Source organism: Trichechus manatus, unplaced genomic scaffold (genome assembly GCF_000243295.1).
Source record: "Trichechus manatus latirostris isolate Lorelei unplaced genomic scaffold, TriManLat1.0 scaffold00065, whole genome shotgun sequence".
In the NCBI taxonomy this organism is placed as follows: Eukaryota; Metazoa; Chordata; class Mammalia; order Sirenia; family Trichechidae; genus Trichechus; species Trichechus manatus.
Genome location: NW_004444001.1, coordinates 12,722,868 through 12,740,017, shown reverse-complemented (window position 1 = coordinate 12,740,017; position 17,150 = coordinate 12,722,868). Strand labels below are relative to the sequence as shown.

The window sequence follows — 17,150 nt, the reverse complement described above, 5'->3', positions numbered from 1 at the left end:
CATTTGGTGCTTGGCTGAGTTCTTTATCTCTTCATTTGATGTTTTAGGGTTTCAGGATTGTTGTATTCTCTGTTCGACTTAGTTTTTCGGATCTTTGCTGTGGAGGGACTGCATGGTGCTTCTGCCTAGAGTGCCATTTTGCCAGAACTGATAGTTAAGTTTTAACCAAAGCAGGTCATTGTCATAGAGCACAGGGAGGTACCCAGGTATTACCAGGGCACTAATAGCCTGTTGGAAACCCTGGTGGCGTAGTAGTTAAGTGCTACAGCTGCTAACCAAAAGGTCGGCAGTTCAAATCCACCAGGTGCTCCTTGGAAACTCTATGGGGCAGTTCTACTCTGTCCTGTAAGGCCACTATGAGTCAGAATCAACTTGACAGCAATGGATTTGGTTTAATAGCCTGTGGAGGGGAAGAAGGACAGGGAACACAAACTTTCCCAAGAGGCACAGGAGAAATGTTAATTACAGTTTTAGGGAAAATTAGAACCCATAATAAAACCCATAAAATCTACTTAGCAGCACCATCAATGGACCAAGGGGATGATGACCAAGGAGTGACTTCAGTCAGCAGAGAAAAAGTCTTCCTGTTCTTACCGCAAGGTCATTATTTATAGCTTAGCTTTAATGTAGTTAACATTTATTGAGCAACAACTACTTAGCTATAACAGTGTATGGTGCTAGGAATGTAAAATGAGTATGCTAATATTTGTATAAGGACCCTGGTGGTGCAATGGTTAAGCGCTCGCCTGCTAACTGAAAAGTTAGTGGTTCAAACCCACAAGTGGCTCTGCTCCCATAAAGATTACAGCCTAGGTAACCCTGTGGGGCAGTTCTACTCTCTCCTGTAGGGTTGCTAGGAGTCAAGATCCACTCGATGCCACACAACAACAATATTTGTATTTAGCTACATGCAAAATATATTATGTGTATTTATCATTTAACCTTGGTTGGTATTATTATCATCCTCATCCCCCTTTTAGAGGTGAGAAACAAGACCCAGAAGGATTAAGTAGTTTACGAGAGGTCACACCGCTAGCGTCAAGGCTGGGATTCAGACCCAGACAGTTGGACTGTAGATGCTAGAGGTGAAACAGTTGACCACTATGGTATATTGAGAAGTCATAACCTGGTGTGAGATCATCTGGGAACGTGTTTGTGGGCTACCTTGTGGTCCACCTCAAAAAGAAGGGATACATTCTCATTCAAGGAGCATTTACTGAGTGCTTGCTGTTTGCCAGAATCCCTCATGGTGCAAATGGTTAAGGCACTCTGCTGCTAACTGAAAGGTTAGAGGTTCAGGTCTACCCAGAGGCACCTCAAAAGAAAGACCTGGCAATCATCTTTCCAAAAATCAGACATTGAAGACCCTATGGAACACAGTCCTACTCTGATATACATGGGGTCGCCATGAGTGAGAACTGACTTAAGCAGGATAACTGGTTTGTATTTGCCAGGTCCTTGCTAAGTAGTAGAAATACAAAGACAAATGAGGCCAGTCCTTTCTCTCGAGGAGACTAGTCCCTGCCCTCGAAGAGCCCACAGGATACTGGACTAAGCAGTTCTATAAACAGAGCCCTGCAGGAGAGTCAGCTAAGTGGCTTGAATGGAATCAAGCACAGATTGCTGTGAGAGCGAAGAGGGAGCCTGCGGTGCGTGTAATGCCTCACAGTCTGACTGTGCTCACACAGGAACATGCCTTCTCCTTTGCAATCCGTGAGTATCCAGAGAAGACCTCTTTCCCTGACTGCAGGGAACTTTCAGTGAGGGTTGCCCGCTTCTCAGGACATGACTGTCTTGCCACCATTTTGGGAATAGTCTTAATATATACTTCCATCCCACAAAGCACACCAAGCAGAGGCAGTGGTGGAGGGCTATATATTTTGTGGCACTGGGAAGGTGAAGAGAAGAGCAGGATTCCTTTTGGGTCCCTCTCTCACTTGGAGAGGAGCCCTGGTGGTGTAGTGGTGAAAAGCTGAGCTGCTAACCAAAAGGTCGGCAGTTTGAATCCACCAGGTGCTCCTTGGAAATCGTATGGGGCAGTTCTACTTTGTCCTATCGGGTCGCTATGAGTCAGAATCAGCTCGATGGCAACATATTTGGTTTTTTTGTTTTGTTTTGTTTTGGTATCACTTGGAGTAAAAGGAGGAGGACCTGCCCTGCCAAAGGCTCTCTATGTGACCTCAGGCAGGTTGCATAGCCTTTCTGTATTTCATTAATCTTCATCCCCCAAAAGAAAAAATAAAGGTGCTAAAATTTGCTTCTCTTCCTTTATTCTTTGTTGTTATTCTTAGCTGTGGTTGAGTTGTCCCAGCCTCATGCACAATGGAATGAAACGCTGTCCAATCCTGAGCCATCCCCATGATCAGTTGCAGATCACACCATTGTGATCCATAGTTTTCATTTGCTGATTTTTGGCAGTAGGTCACCAGGCCTTTCTTCCTAGTCTGTCTTAGTCTGGAAGCTCTGTTGAAACCTGTTCAGCATCATAGCAACATGCAAGCCTCCAGTGGCAGACGGGTGGTGACTGTGCATAAAGTGCAATGGGCAGGAATTGAACCCTGGCCTCCTGCATGGAGGGCAAGAATTCTACCACTGAATCATTGATGCCCTCAGGCCACTATGTTAGGACTAGATTATAGGGGCAAGGGTAAAAGCAAGGACACCAGTTGGAGGTTATTGCCATAATACAGCTTAGAGATGGCAGTGGCTTGGAGATTTTCCATCACTTCAAAAAATTGGAGGGAGACATTTTAAAGGGGAAAGTAATGCAAAATACAGGGTAGTCATTTTTGTTAACAAGATTTTAGCATAGAGCCTAATTGTAATATAATTTATTACCAGGAGTCTGGTAATCTATCGCTTCATTCATCCATTTATTTATTTATTTATTTTTGAGATTAGGATTATAGAGATCACCAAAAATACAAGTGTCATCATCATTAACAACAGCAATAGCAGAAGCAGCAATATAATCACTTTATAATTATAACGAAAACATTAATCAAAACTTTGTGTTTACTATATGCCAGACGTGATGCCTATTGATCTTACCATGATTATGTGATTATTAATTATTATCATATTTTGATGCTAGTTTTTATAAACAAACTAGACTGCTACAAAATTAAAGAACTAGTGAACAAAAGCCTAATATAACTGCCTAAAAGTCAGTATTATTTCTGTGCTCTACAATACAGCATTACTAATGATTTTGCCACCATTGTACCTATCTAAAACCCAGTCTCGAAAATGCATGTTCCATATTTTCCAAATGTCTTCTTCCTTTATAATATATAAAGTTATGTTACTAGTACCTCATTCTCACTGATTTTGTCAGCCTATGTAAGTCCTCTTTATTGCATTTTTTTTTCTTTTAATTACCTGCTTTGAAGAAAGTTAAGCTGAAACCATCGCTCAACCCCTAAGATGGTGCCATCCAAATTGCGTGCATTATTCTGCCTCTGCAGCTGCCTCACACTGGTTCATCCTTTTGTCTGGCAAGACCTAAATCCTGCTGCCCAGATGAAATCACCAGGTAAGAAGTATATTTGTTCAAGGACTTGAGCAACTAACATGTTGACAGATGGCACCAGACAAGTTGCATGTAGGTGGGACCACTAAAGCAAGTCTTACTAAGAAGAATGCCCATGGAGACACTATTCTCCTGGGGTATGAGTGAGAGTCTCACTTTCTTCTAGTTCCAGCTAGTACTGAAGAAGTTCCTCTCTTCTTCAATATCATGACTGAAGGATAGAACCAGGGTGAGATGTTTTAAGACATACTGAACTCTCATCTTGCAATCACTGTGGAAAATTTTCTCAGTTCCACCCCTTCCCTACCTCCATGCCCTAGTCACTCCCACTGAAGACCAGTAGCATGACAACTCTGCAGTTGACTCAAAGGCAACCTCAAAACCTGCTTCCGCAAAAGTGAGGAAGAGGCAGGTGTCTTGATCAGCAGGCACGGTCCTGGTTAGTAGTGGGGATGGTGTGAGAAGATGGCAACTTAGGGTCTTGGGATCCAGAGGGAAGCAATTTTTTCTGCCTAATAACAGAGAGAAGTAGGGACAAATAGGTGCCAAGAAGCTCCTGATGAGAACTGACCTTCCTCACTTGCCCTTTTTTACTTTGTGGTGGGAGTGAGGGAAGGAGAAGAGATAGATGAAGGCTTAGGCAAGCCTAGGAAGAATGGCCTTGCCATCTCTAGACAGAAGGACTGATTGCTCAGACAGTGCTTCTGGAGCCTTGTGAATTCTTGCTAATCTCAGAGGGTCATGTTGCATGAACTTCCCTATCTAGTCTCCTAATGGGAGCAGTGTAGGTGGCCTCTGAATGGTATCATACGATCTGTGCCCACAGACCTGTGCACCTGGATAAATATGGCTGGATCTAGTTGTTCAGGCTTGATGGGTGACTCCTTAGCATAGCATTTACAGAAGAGCTTTCATAACCCAGTGACTTACAAATAAATTCTGCCCTACTTCATAGTTGAGGAAATGAATGCATTAGTAGGAGAAGGACTATATCTACATTTGCATAAGAAATGGAATAATATCTCACAGGTCTGTTCATTGACTAACATTTATCAGGAGGCTAAGGGCACTAGTGACTAAGACAAAGAGCTTGCTTGCAGTCAAGTTCAAGGAGCTTGCAGTCTAGTTGAAATTAAGTTCATTTTTCTCATTGCCTTTCATATGATGAACCAGTTACCACCTAGGAGACATTTACCTCATTCACTTTTTCTTGGTACAGGGTGAGAATCTTAAAACATGTTTTCTGTCTCCTCATATTTAAAATTAATTGGGTAACTGTTATTGGACTGCAGAAACTTGAGGACAGAGACATTGCTTTTTATTCATCTATGCATTTCCAGCATTGAGCCAATGCCCTATACATTGTAAGTTTTAAAAAATGAATGCAAAAATTTTTTCAAAATTACTGGGAAAAGTTTATTAAACTTAAGAAAGATTAGAATAATACATAATTTATAATCTTTTTTTCTAAATGGATAGATAGAAAATATGGTTCTGCAGGTAAAAGGTATATAAGTATGGGCTAGAGATATCTTCTTTACTAATGGAGGGCATAAAGCCATACAAGAGAATATAATTTTTTCCTATCTTATATACAATTCATCTTCAAACCTGGGACTAAATATCAAGAACATCTGACAAATACGTGCCACCACAAATATGTAATAAGAGTCATAGTATACCACTGGGTTCCAATGCTGCTATTAAAATAAAGCTGAAGGAAAATAGGAAGAGACATTTATAAATTCTGACCACAAAACTATGTCATGTAGAGAGTGGCCAGTGAGCCTGACAAGTGTCCTCCTTTATGATAAATCCCGATAGATTGTTAGAGAACAGGAGATTAGGACCATGACTGAGATAGCTACATGTTGGTGAGCTGTTTCTGCAGCCACCCTGACACTGACCAGCCACAGGACTCTGTAGACCCATGCCCAAACCTGGTGAGCTCAAAGTTTCCTAAGACCATCTTAGGGATCAGATGTCTTAGAACAGGCAGACCCTAGGGCCTCGACTTGTGGCTCCTGATTTCGGGAGAGGAAGCTTCTCAGATGGAACTGATGTTGGAGAACCAGGATGCTCATAGGTTATTGGAAAAGGTTCTCCGGGCCCAGATGGAATTGAAATCTCACAAGGGGAGCTTTGTGCCAGTGGGAACACTCTCATGGTTCTTAATCTGAACTCATAGTCCCCAAGGTAGTACCTCCAAGGCAGCTGTGAGTTCTCAGGAGCTGTGTGCCCTGGAGGTCTCCCAACAACCCCTTTATAGCCATGCCATGGCTGTCTGTGGGATGGGGTGCGGCCCCTCACAGGCTGCTCATCGCTGGAAGGAATGGCAGGTATGGCCTACCCTGCTGTCCTCTGGATCTGATGTCTCCCAGTTACACCATGAAGCAGTAGAAAGTCTTTAATGGGAGAGGAGGAGCCTGTTGGAATTTTAAATAGACCCTGAAATGATAGCCTCACAGCTAAAGTTAAAAAAAAAAAAAAAAAAATCACTGAGGAAATGTCCTGGCAGATAAAAACTCTGAATCTGCTCAAAGGGGAAGTGCTATGCTCCAATCTAGATCTGCTAAGACCCCTCCAAGAGCTTCACTGTGCATGTGGGTAGCATGAGTGAACAAACTGAGGAAGGGGACTAGTATCAGTTGTCCACCTATTATGTGTCAACTTGTGAGGTAGGTGCTTGACCTGCATTATCACTTCATCCTTACAGCTGCCCTCAGGATGGTCTCTAACCATCAGAGAGGTGGTATAAATTGCCTAGGCTAGAGTATCATAGCTTGTAAGAGGCACATCTGGACTTCAAAGTAGGATCACTTGGCTCTAATATCCAGGGTCTGTCCATCTCACCCTACTGCCTTCTTGGGAACTACCTCTCACCATTTTACCATGGATTGCTGACCTGTGTGTCAGGCCAGGTGGCCTGGTGCCTTAGCTAAATGCTTCTTAAACTTCAGTGGATACATGTTTTCTGATTCAGTAGAATAGAGGTGAATGCCTGAGATTCTGTGTTTTCCAGCTGCCAGGTGATGCCAGTGGTGCTGGTCCATGGACCCCAGTTTGAGTAGTAAGGCTTTATTATTGAAAGGCTTCATGGCTGACAGGTGCTTCACACATGAGTCACCTAAATGGCCTTCTTCCAATGACTCAGAGCCTTTCTGGATGATGCCACATGATAACATTGCAGGTGTTGTACCTTACTAAGGATCTTGGTGTCTGAGTGGCAGAGGCAGGGTATGATGGCAACTACAAAGAAGTTGGTCCCAGCAGAGTAATCAACTCCCCTAGTCCAATAGAGAGGAAGAGATGGGCCAGCTATATGTATTGAGAAAAGTAAGGGTCTGGAAATACTGATATTTGGACTCAACGTCTTAAAATAAAATGTGGATTTGATTGGGGTTTAGAAAGGAAGAGAACAGATGAAGCCTCAGGTGTGTGGAAGGGTTTTGGCACCAGAGAAGAGACGAGCAGTTTCAGGAATGTGTGTGGGTAAAAGGATGTTTATGATAGAGTTTGAAGGAAGAACAAGAGGGACCAGCAGTAGTGAAAAGCTTAGTTCAGTTCATTTTCACAAATGTTTGTTGAGCACCTACTGTGTGCCAGACATTGTGTTAAGATCTGAGAATCCAAAGTCATGGATCCAGCTCTTGAGAAATAGCCAAATGTGGGAGACAGAAAATGCACACAAATAATTTGCATACAATGTGTACAGGAAGAATGATTTTAAAAATATGTAAAAGGTATCTGTGTAATACTGAGGATGAAATGGTTAACTCCGTATGAGGGGTCAGAGAAGGCTTCAGAGAAGACATGGCATCTGATCAAGATGTTAAAGATTGAACAGGAGTTTGCCAAGGGGATTTCAAGCATAGGGAATAGTATTTACAAAGTACAAAGGCATCAAACAGCCCCGTGCTGTTTGGTCAGGAGTGCTAATGCACATGGAAGGGGGATATCTTAAGCGGAAGAAGCAGAAGAGGAGTACAAGGCAGTGGGCCTCCAGATCATGGAGGGTCTTTCTTATAAATGCTCTGGGACTTGGGATTTAACTTGCACATCTATGAATCTCAATGCCCTTCAGTCCCAGTACACTGGAAGGAGTCCCTGGGTGGTGCAGTTAAGCACTCGGTTACTAAGTGAAAGGTTGGCGGTTCAAACCCACCCAGAAGCACCTTGGAAGAAAGGCCTGGTGATCTGCTTCTGAAAGGTCACAGCCATGAAAGCCCTACGGAGCAGTTCTACTCTGACACACATGGGGTCGCCATACACAAATTACATTTGTGCCTCAGTGACAGTGTATCTGCTTAGGAGGGCATGTGCAGATTTAAATTCTACCTGCAAACTGCCTTCCAGAAAGATTTCAATACATGTCTGCTTCAAGAATTGCTTAAAATCCGTTGAAGAATTTTGAGAATTGCCCGGTGAGATTTGTGCTTTACATGACTCCAGGAGCTGTGTGAAGGATGCATTTGAAGGGTCCAAGATTCAGGTGCGTAAGACAGTTAGGAGGGAAACAACTGTCTGGTCAAGAGACAATGAGGGTTTACATGAGGCAGTTGAGCCAGAGGGTCAGGATATATTGGAGAAATAATTCTAAACTAAGTGAAAATATTAGAAATTGAGACTTGGTTGGATGTAGGGAGTTGGTGAAAAAGAGATAGAAGAGTAGAATGATTCCCAGATTGCTGGCTTGGGATACATGAGATAGGGATTCTGGAGTTGCAGCCTGCATGGTAGAATGGTGAGGAGGAAGAGTTGGGAATGGTTATTTAGTTTCATTTTGAACCATTGGCTTTGATATTCCTATGGGAACAACATCAGGCCAATGGGAAGTTGAAAACAAATCTGTGTGGGGTAAAGTTCACGTTTACAGAAAACAGACATGGTAAGTCATTTCTAATAAAATCTGGATAGGAGTAAAAAGTGAGGGCAAGGTTGTAAGTATTAGGGTGATGGTCCTAATTGTCTTATGAGAAGGGCTATGTCTACCTCCATGTTTTTATCTTCCAAAAACCCCACACAGTGTCTTGGGCATAGGAGGCCTTCAATAATAATTTGTGTATTTTGCCAGTTAGGTAAAGAAATGAAGGAGGCCAGAAACCATGGGCATTAACTTGATTCCCTTGGAATTCCTTTGCAGAATGAAGTCTGGGATATAATTGATGACTAATGAAATGATACTTAAACCTGTTTTTTTTTCTTTTTTTTTTTCAGCATGGCTCCATAAAATAAAAGCTTTGATGGCTGCTGCGAGCTTTGGCCAAACTAAAATTCCCAGAGGAAGTGGATCTTATTCTGTTGGTTGTACAGACTTGATGTTTGACTACACCAATAAGGTAATGCTTTGATTAATACAGCTCATCCTTATATACTTTTCATGCTGACTGTTGCTGTGGCTCACTAGAAGGTGTTGCAACTTGACATTGTCCTTACCTGAGAATGACTCATTTTGCCATTTGTGTTGCTTCATAAGAAGGCTTTTGCTGGTTTAGTCATTCCACAGTTCTTTGCTGTCATCTGATAAATGAACCTGCAACCTGTCTTTATTTTCCTCTTTTTTAATGGCTGAAGAATGCTTATAATTGCTTTTCACTTAGAAAGCATATTCTATTTTTCTTCTCTTTCATAATGAGTTTCAATCACCACAGCAGCTTAAAATGTTCTCTCCATCTTTTCATGAACTACACAGTATTTGGGTCCTCACTAATTAAATATGCAAAATAGCTGTGGCATATATTTGAGAAACAACTTCTCAAAAGTACATTAATTTCCTTTCTCAACAGGGCAGCTTCTTGCGTCTGTATTATCCATCCCAAGATGATGACCACCATGATACTCCTTGGATCCCAAACGAAGAATACTTTTTAGGTCTTAGTAAAGTTCTTGGAACACACAGTGTTATGGCCAAATTTTTGAGCTTATTCTTTGGTAAGATTTCTACTGATCCTACTTTGTAGGCTCTGGAATTAAAAAAAAAACAAAACTTGAAAACAGCAAGAATTTCAGGCAGTTAAAGACCAAGTAGATTTTTTCCTATCTAAACTTCCCTTAAGATGGCAAGGAAAATATTTCTGAAAAAGCACAGATAATTGTCAGAGAATCAAGAGTTCTTGTTTTGTCCATTCTGTATCTGATGGGAGAGGGTGAGAGTACCAGACTGCCTCTAACATTCTTCCACAACTGCTCTTTAGTTTTCCTTCTTCCATATTTTGGGAGAGCAATATAATGTGAGAGTAGCACATTGGCTGGTGTGACCAATACCCTGTATGTTCTGTGTTAGGTGCTTTCTAAAGCCAGGAAAAAAAAGAAGGAAGGGATGGAGGGAAGAAGGAAGGAAGAAAGGAAAAGGAAAGAAGGAAGGAAAAGAGAGAAGGAGGGAGGGAGATGTCTTAGTTATCTAGTGCTTTCATAACAGAAATACCACAAGTGGATGGCTTTAACAAATAGAAATTTATTTTCTCACAGTCTAGGAGGCTAGAAGTCCAAATTCAGGATGCCAGCTCCAGGGGAAGGCTTTCTCTCTCTGTTGCCTCTGGGGGAAGGTCCTTGTCATCAATCTTCAACTGGGTCTAGAAGTTTCTCAGTGCAGGGACCTCAGGTCCAGAGAACATGCTCCACTCCTGGCTCCTCTTTCTTGGTGGCAGAAGATCTCTCTCTTCTCTGTTCATTTCTCTCTTTTATATCTCAAAAGAAATTGACACAAGATACAACCTAATCCTGTAGTTTGTGTCCTGCATCATTAACCGAACTGCCTCTAATGCTGCCTCATTAACATCATAGAGGTTACGATTTACAACACATAGGATAATTACATCCGATCAAATGGAAGACAACCACACAATACTGGGAATCATGGCCTAGCCAAGTTGACACATACTTTTGGGGCATACAATTCAATCCGTGACAAGAGGGAAGGAAAGAAAGAACGAAAGGAAGGGAAGGAAGGAGGGAGGAAGGAAGGAGAGAAGGAAAAAGAGAGGGAGGGAAGGCAGGGAAAGCAAGGGAGGGAAAAAGGAAGGAAAGAGGGAGGGAGAGGGGAGCAGGGATGGAGGGAAGGTGAGTGGGAGGGAGGAAAGGAAAAAAGAGAAGAAAAGAAGGGAGGAAAAGAAGGAAAGCAAGGGAGGGAGGGAAAGAAACCACCATGATGCTCCAGATCCAAAATGAATGAACTGGAAATGTCATAAATGAGAGAGACTGGACTCTGATCCCCATCACCCACCCCTTCAAGGACCAGCCTCCCTCACTAAGAAAGCTCTCCCACCCCGGATAATCTAATGAATATCTATCACTTAATTCATCTACATTACACTAATAATAGACTTTTCCTTTCCTGTTTGACCAGATACAACTGTTGGGCCGATGTTAATTATGTCTTGACATTTTCCCCTCAAAACTATCTGCAATTTTTTGGATTCATTTTAAACATTCCCGCCCTTCCCCCACCCCACCCCCCGGAAGATTTTTTTGTTTTTAACACTTTATAATAGAAATGATGACAAGTCTATAACTGTGTACTCTGATGGTGTTATGTATCTTATAAGAGGAACCCTGGTGGTGCAATGGTTAGGGGCTCAGCTGCTAACCAGAAGGTTGGCAGTTTGAACCCACCCAGTGGCTATGAGGGAGAAAAACCTGACAGTCAGCTTCTGTAAAGATTGTAGCCAAGAAAACCCAATTGGACAGTTCTACTCTGTCACATGGCGTCGCTATGAGTCAGAATCGACTTAACAGCACCTAACAACAACAACATACCTTATAAATCATTTCCATAGCAATCATCACAATCTTCATGACCACATCTCCATTTTGAGAAAATGAAACACAAATAATTGCTAACAATAATAATGGCAGTAACAATTAAGAAGTGAAGAGAAGACAATACCTTCCATTCTTTTTAAATTGTGACCTATGTGACTGGTGCTTCACTTACATTATCTAATTAAATAAAATTCTCACAAAACCTCTTTGAGACAGATACATTTTCTCTATTTTACAGAAGAGGAATCTGAGACTCAGAGTTCGCATAACTTGCCCAAGGTCAGTAGCTAGTGGGTAGAGAGCTGCTTCAAAACCACTGTCTGAGTCTGAAGTCAGTGCTCTCTCCACTTTTCACTGGGTTGTGACCAGGCAGAATGAGAGGAGGCTCTGATTCTCAGGTTCTGACTCTGTGTAATTTTGCTGGGGTTTATTGGTGTTATGGAGTGAATTGTGTCCCCCAAAATATGTGCTGCAATCCTAACCGCTATATGAGTGGATGTAATTCTATTTGAAAATAGAATTTTCTTTGTTGTGTTAATTAGGTTCTATCAGTGTAGGATGTGTCCAAAACCTAAACCCTGTTGCATGATATAAGGCACATCCTGGTGGTGCAGTGGTCAACCGAAAAGTCGGCAGTTTGAACCTACCCAGCAGCTCCAAGAGAGAAAGACCTGGCAGTCTGCTCCTGTAAAGATTACAGCCTGAGAAACCCTATGGGGCACTTCTGCTCTGTCATATAGGGTTGTTATGAGTCAGAATCAACTTGACGGCACACAAAAACAACAGCAGCATAGACACAGAGGGAAGTAAACAGACACGAGAAAGGCAGATGCTATCTGAAGACAACAGAGGCAGACGCATCTACAAGCCCAGGAACCAAGGATTGCTGGCTACTAGAGGCTGAAATAGATAAAAAAGAAAAAGGACCTCTCCCTACAGGCAGTGCCCTAAATTTAGACTTTCAGCCATCTTAGCTGTGAGAAAATAACTTTCTGTTCTTTAAAACCATCCACTTGAGGTATTTCTGCTACAGAAGCATGAAGAAACAAAGACAACCAGGTAGTCTAGTTTTGGAACATTGCCTCTAAAGTTTTGACAGGACCTGGGAATGGCGATAAGGGGTAGCCTTCCTGAATACGCCTGTAAGTAGGAACAATCTTTCACCATAAATTGAGGACTGACAGTGAGAACTCATAATTAATGATCCTATGGTCTTAACAGGACCCCTGGTGTTGCAGTGGTTAACAGCTCGGCTGCTAACCAAAAGATCAGAAGTTCAAATCCACCACCTCCTTGGAAACCCTGTGGGGCAGTTCAACCCTATCCTATAGGGTTGCTATGAGTGGGAATCGGGAACGGGTTTTTTTTTTAATCGTCTTAGGAAGGAGTCCTGGTGGTACAGTGGTGAAGTGCTTGGCTGCTAACTGAAAGGTTCAAACCCACCAGCTGCTCCATGGGAGAAAGATGTGGCAGTCTGCTTTCATAAAGATTACAGCCTTGGAAACCCTATAGGGCAGTTCTTATCTGTAGAAATTGACTTCATAGCAATGGGTAAAATCTTAGGGAAGAACACTAAGTTCAGGTCTTTGGTTGATGGGTATCAAGTAGCAGACTTTTTTTTTTAAAATAATTTGCTATTAATCCATACAAAAAAACAAACCAAACCCGTTGCCGTTGAGTCAATTCTGACTCGTAGTGATTTCATGTGACAAACATAGATAAACATTTCATGGGTCAGGATTTTTTTTTTTTTTTACATTTTATTGTTTTAGGTGTACGTTTATAGTGCAAATTAGTTTTTTATTCAAAAATTTTTACACAAATTGTTTTGTGACATTGGTTATTGGTTGCGATCCCTACAATGTATCAGCACTCTTCCCCTTTCCCTTTCCCCTCTGGGTTCTCTGTGTCTATTCGTCCAGTTTTCCTGTTCCTTCCTGCCTTCTCCTCTTTGCTTTTGGGCAGGTGTTGTGGATTGAATTGTGTCCCCAAAAAATGTATGTCAACTTGGCTAGGCTGTGATTCCCAGTATTGTATGGTTGTCCACCATTTTGTGATCTGATGTAATTATCCTATGTGTTGTAAATCCTAACCTCTATGATGTTAATGAGGCAGGATTAGAGGTAATTATGTTAATGATGCAGGACTCAATCTACAGGATTAGGTTGTATCTTGAGTCAATCTCTTTTGAGATATAAAAGAACTGGGCAGAAAGCAGAGGGAACTCATTACCACCATGCAAGAGCCGGGAGTGGAACATGCCGTTTGGACCTGGGGTCCCGGCGCTGAGAATCTCCTAGACCAGGTGAAGACTGATGACAAGGACGTTTCCTCAAAGCTGATAGAGAGAAAAAGCCTTCCCCTGGAGCTGGCGTCCTGAATTCAGGCTTCTAGCCACCTAGACTGTGAGAGAATAAATTTGTATGTTAAAGCCATCCACTTGTATTTCTGCTATAGCAGCACTAGATAACTAAGACAGCAGATGTTGCCCATTGGATCTTGTATACTTGATTGGACTAAGAAGCACGTTCCTCACATGTGTTATTGTTTGTTTTATAGGCCTACTTATCTTTGGCTGAAAGTTATACTTCGGGAGTGGCTTCAGTTCTGAGTTAGCAGGGTGTCCGGTGGCTGTGGTCTCAGGGATTCCTCCAATCTCTGTCAGACCATTAAGTCTGGTCTTTTTTTTTGTGAATTTGAATTTTGTTTTACAGTTTTCTCCTGCTCTGTCCGGAACCCTCTATTGTGATCCCTGTCAGAGCAGTCAGTGGTAGTAGCCAGGCTCAGGCTGGTGGAGACTATGGTTCATGTGATCCAATAGTCCTTTGGACTAATGTTTTCCTTATGTCTTTGGTTTTCTTCATTCACCTTTGCTCCAGATGGGATGGGACTAATAGATATATCTTAAATGGCCACTCGCAAGCTTTTAAGACCCCAGACGCTACTCACCAAAGTATGATGTAGAACATTTTCTTTATGAACTATGCTATGCCAACTGACCTAAATGTCCCCAGAGACCATGGTCCCCAACCCTCAGCCCCAATAACTCGGTCCCTCAAGGTGTTTGGATGTGTCTAGGAAGCTTCTATGACTTTACCTTGTTCAAGTTGTGCTACCTTCCCCTATATTGTGTGTTGTCTTTCCTTTCACCAAAGTTAACTTGTCTACTATCTAGTTAGTGATTTCACCTCCCCACCCCTCCCTCCCTTGTAACCATCAAAGATTTTTTTTTTTCTGTGTGCATACCTTTTCTTGGGTTTTTCTAATAGTGGTCTTATACAGTATTTGTCCTTTTGTGATTTACTTATTTCACTCAGTATAATGCCCTCCAGATTCATCCATGTTGTGAGATGTTTCCAAGATTCATCATTGTTCTTTTTGTTGAATAATATTCCATTGTGTATATGTACCATAATTTGTTTATCCATTCATCTGTTGATGGGCAATTAGGTTGTTTCCATCTTTTTGCTATCGTTAATAATGCTGCAGTGAACATGAGTGGGCATATGTCTATTCATGTGATGACACTTGTATCTCTAGGATATATTCCTAGTGGTGGAATTGCTGGATCACATGGCATTTCTATTTCTAGCTTTTTAAGGAAGTGCCATATTGTTTTCCAAAATCAACACTCAAGGAAGCAGCGTCAAGAAATCAAAAGATGCATTGCATTGGGCAAATCTGCTGCAAAAGACCTCTTTAAAGTGTTGAAAAGCAAAGTTGTCACCTTGAAGACTAAGGTGCACCTGACCCAAGCCATGGTGTTTTCAATCGCCTCATATGCACGTGAAAGCTGGGCAATGAATAAGGAAGACGGAAGAAAAATTTATGCCTTTGAACTGTGATGTTGGAGAAGAATATTGGATATACCATGGACTGCCAAAAGAACAAACAAATCTTTCTTGGAAGAAGTATGACCTGAATGCTCCTTAAAAGCAAGGATGGTGAGACTATGTCTCACATACTTTGGACATGTTATCAGTCCTTGGAGAAGGACATCATGTTTGGTAAAGTAGAGGGTCAGCAAAAAAGAGGAAGACCCTCAACAAGATGAATTGACACAGTGGCTGCAACAATGGGCTTAAGCATAACAATTGTGAGGATGGTGCAGGACCAGGCAGTGTTTCATTCTGTTGTACTTAAGGTCACTATGAATCAGAACCAATTCGACGACACCTATCAACAGCAACAACAATTTCTAGCTTTTTATGGAAGTGCCATATCATTTTCCATAGTAGTTGTACCATTTTACATTACCACCGGCAATACATAAGAGTTCCGAGCTCCCTGCAACCTCTCCAACATTTGTTATTTTCTGTTTTTTTGAGTAGTGCCAGTAATATACAGGGGTGAGACAGTATCTCATTGTAGTTTTGATTTGCATTTATCTAATGGCTAATGATTGTGAGCATTTCCTCACGTTTCTATTAGCTGCCTGAATGTCTTCTTTGGTGAAGTGTCTGTTCATATCCTTCACCCATTTTTTGATAGGATTATTTGTCATTTTGTTGTTTAGGTGTTGAAGTATTCTATAGATTTTAGAGATTAGACCCTTGTTGGATATGTCATAGTCAAAATTTTTTTCCCAGTCTGTAGGTTCTCTTTTTACTCTTTTGACAAAGTCTTTTGATGAGCATAAGTGTTAATTTTTAGGATTTCCCAGTTATCTAGCTTATCTTCTGGTATTTATGTATTGTTAGTTATGGTTTGGATTGTATTTATGCCATGTATTAGGGCCCCTAGTGTTGTCCCTATTTTTTCTCCCATGATCTTTATCATTTTAGGTTTTATAGTTAGGTCTTTGATCCATTTTGAGTTAGTTTTTGTATATGGTGTGAGGTATAGGTCCTGTTTCATTTTTCTACGGATGTCCAGCTTTGCCAACACTGTTTGTTGAAAAGACTGTCTTTTCCTCATAATGGACTTCTGTCCTTTGGCAAAGATCAGCTGACCATAGGTGGATGGATTTACATCTGGGTTCTCAATTCTGTTCTATTGGTCTATGTGGCTGTCTTTGTACCAGTACCAGGCTGTTTTGACTACCATGGCTGTATAGTAGGTTCTGAGATCAGGTAGTACAAGTCCTCCCACTTTATTCTTTTTCTTCAGTAATGCTTTACTTATCTGGGGCCTCTTTCCTTTCCATATAAAGTTAGTGATTAGTTTTTCCATCTCGTTAAAGAATGCTGTTGGTATTCGGATTGGGATTGCATTATATTTGTAGATTGCTTTGGGCAGGATTGACATATTTACAATGTTGAGTCTTTCTATCCATGAGTGTGGTATGTTTTTCCATTTATGTAGGTCTCTTTTGGTTTCTTGCAGTAGTGTTTTGTACTTTTCTTTCAATAGCTCTTTTACACCCCTAGTTAGATTTATTCCTAAGTATTTTATCTTTTTAGGGGCTATTATAAATGGTAGTTTTCATGATTTCCTTTTCGAAGTTCTCTTTGTTGGTGTATAGGAATCCAACTGGATTTTTCTAGGTTGATCTTGTATCCTGCTACTCTGCTGAATCTTTCTATTACTTTACCAGTAGTTTTCTTGTGGAATCTTTGGGGTTCTCTCTGTGTAAGATCATGTCATCTGCAGGTAGGGATAGTTTTACTTCTTCCCTTCCAATTTGGATGCCCATTGTCTTAGTCATCTAGTACTGCTATAACAGAAACACCACAAGTGGATGGTTTTAATGAAGAGAAGTTTATTTCCTCACAGTCAAAGTAGGCTAAAAGTCCAATTTCAGGGTGTCAGCTCCAGGGGAAGGCTTTTCCTCTCTGTCAGCCTTCTCTTCGGTGTTCCCCTGGACTAGGAGCTTCTCGGCACAGGGACCCCTGTCCAAAGGACGCGCTCTGCTCCC

At 41.5% G+C, this 17,150-nt stretch overlaps 1 protein-coding gene across 1 annotated transcript in view; it reads left to right on the top strand.

Annotated features, from left to right (window-relative positions):
* PLA2G7 (phospholipase A2 group VII) overlaps positions 1 to 17,150 on the top strand; it is a 67,910-nt gene that overhangs the window by 39,382 nt on the left and 11,378 nt on the right. Inside the window, exons 2-4 of the mRNA XM_004379529.3 lie at positions 3,393 to 3,535; positions 8,750 to 8,871; positions 9,319 to 9,463. Of these exons, the coding sequence (XP_004379586.1) occupies positions 3,427 to 3,535; positions 8,750 to 8,871; positions 9,319 to 9,463 (376 nt within the window). The 5' untranslated portion in view covers positions 3,393 to 3,426. The remainder of the gene's footprint in view (positions 1 to 3,392; positions 3,536 to 8,749; positions 8,872 to 9,318; positions 9,464 to 17,150) is intronic.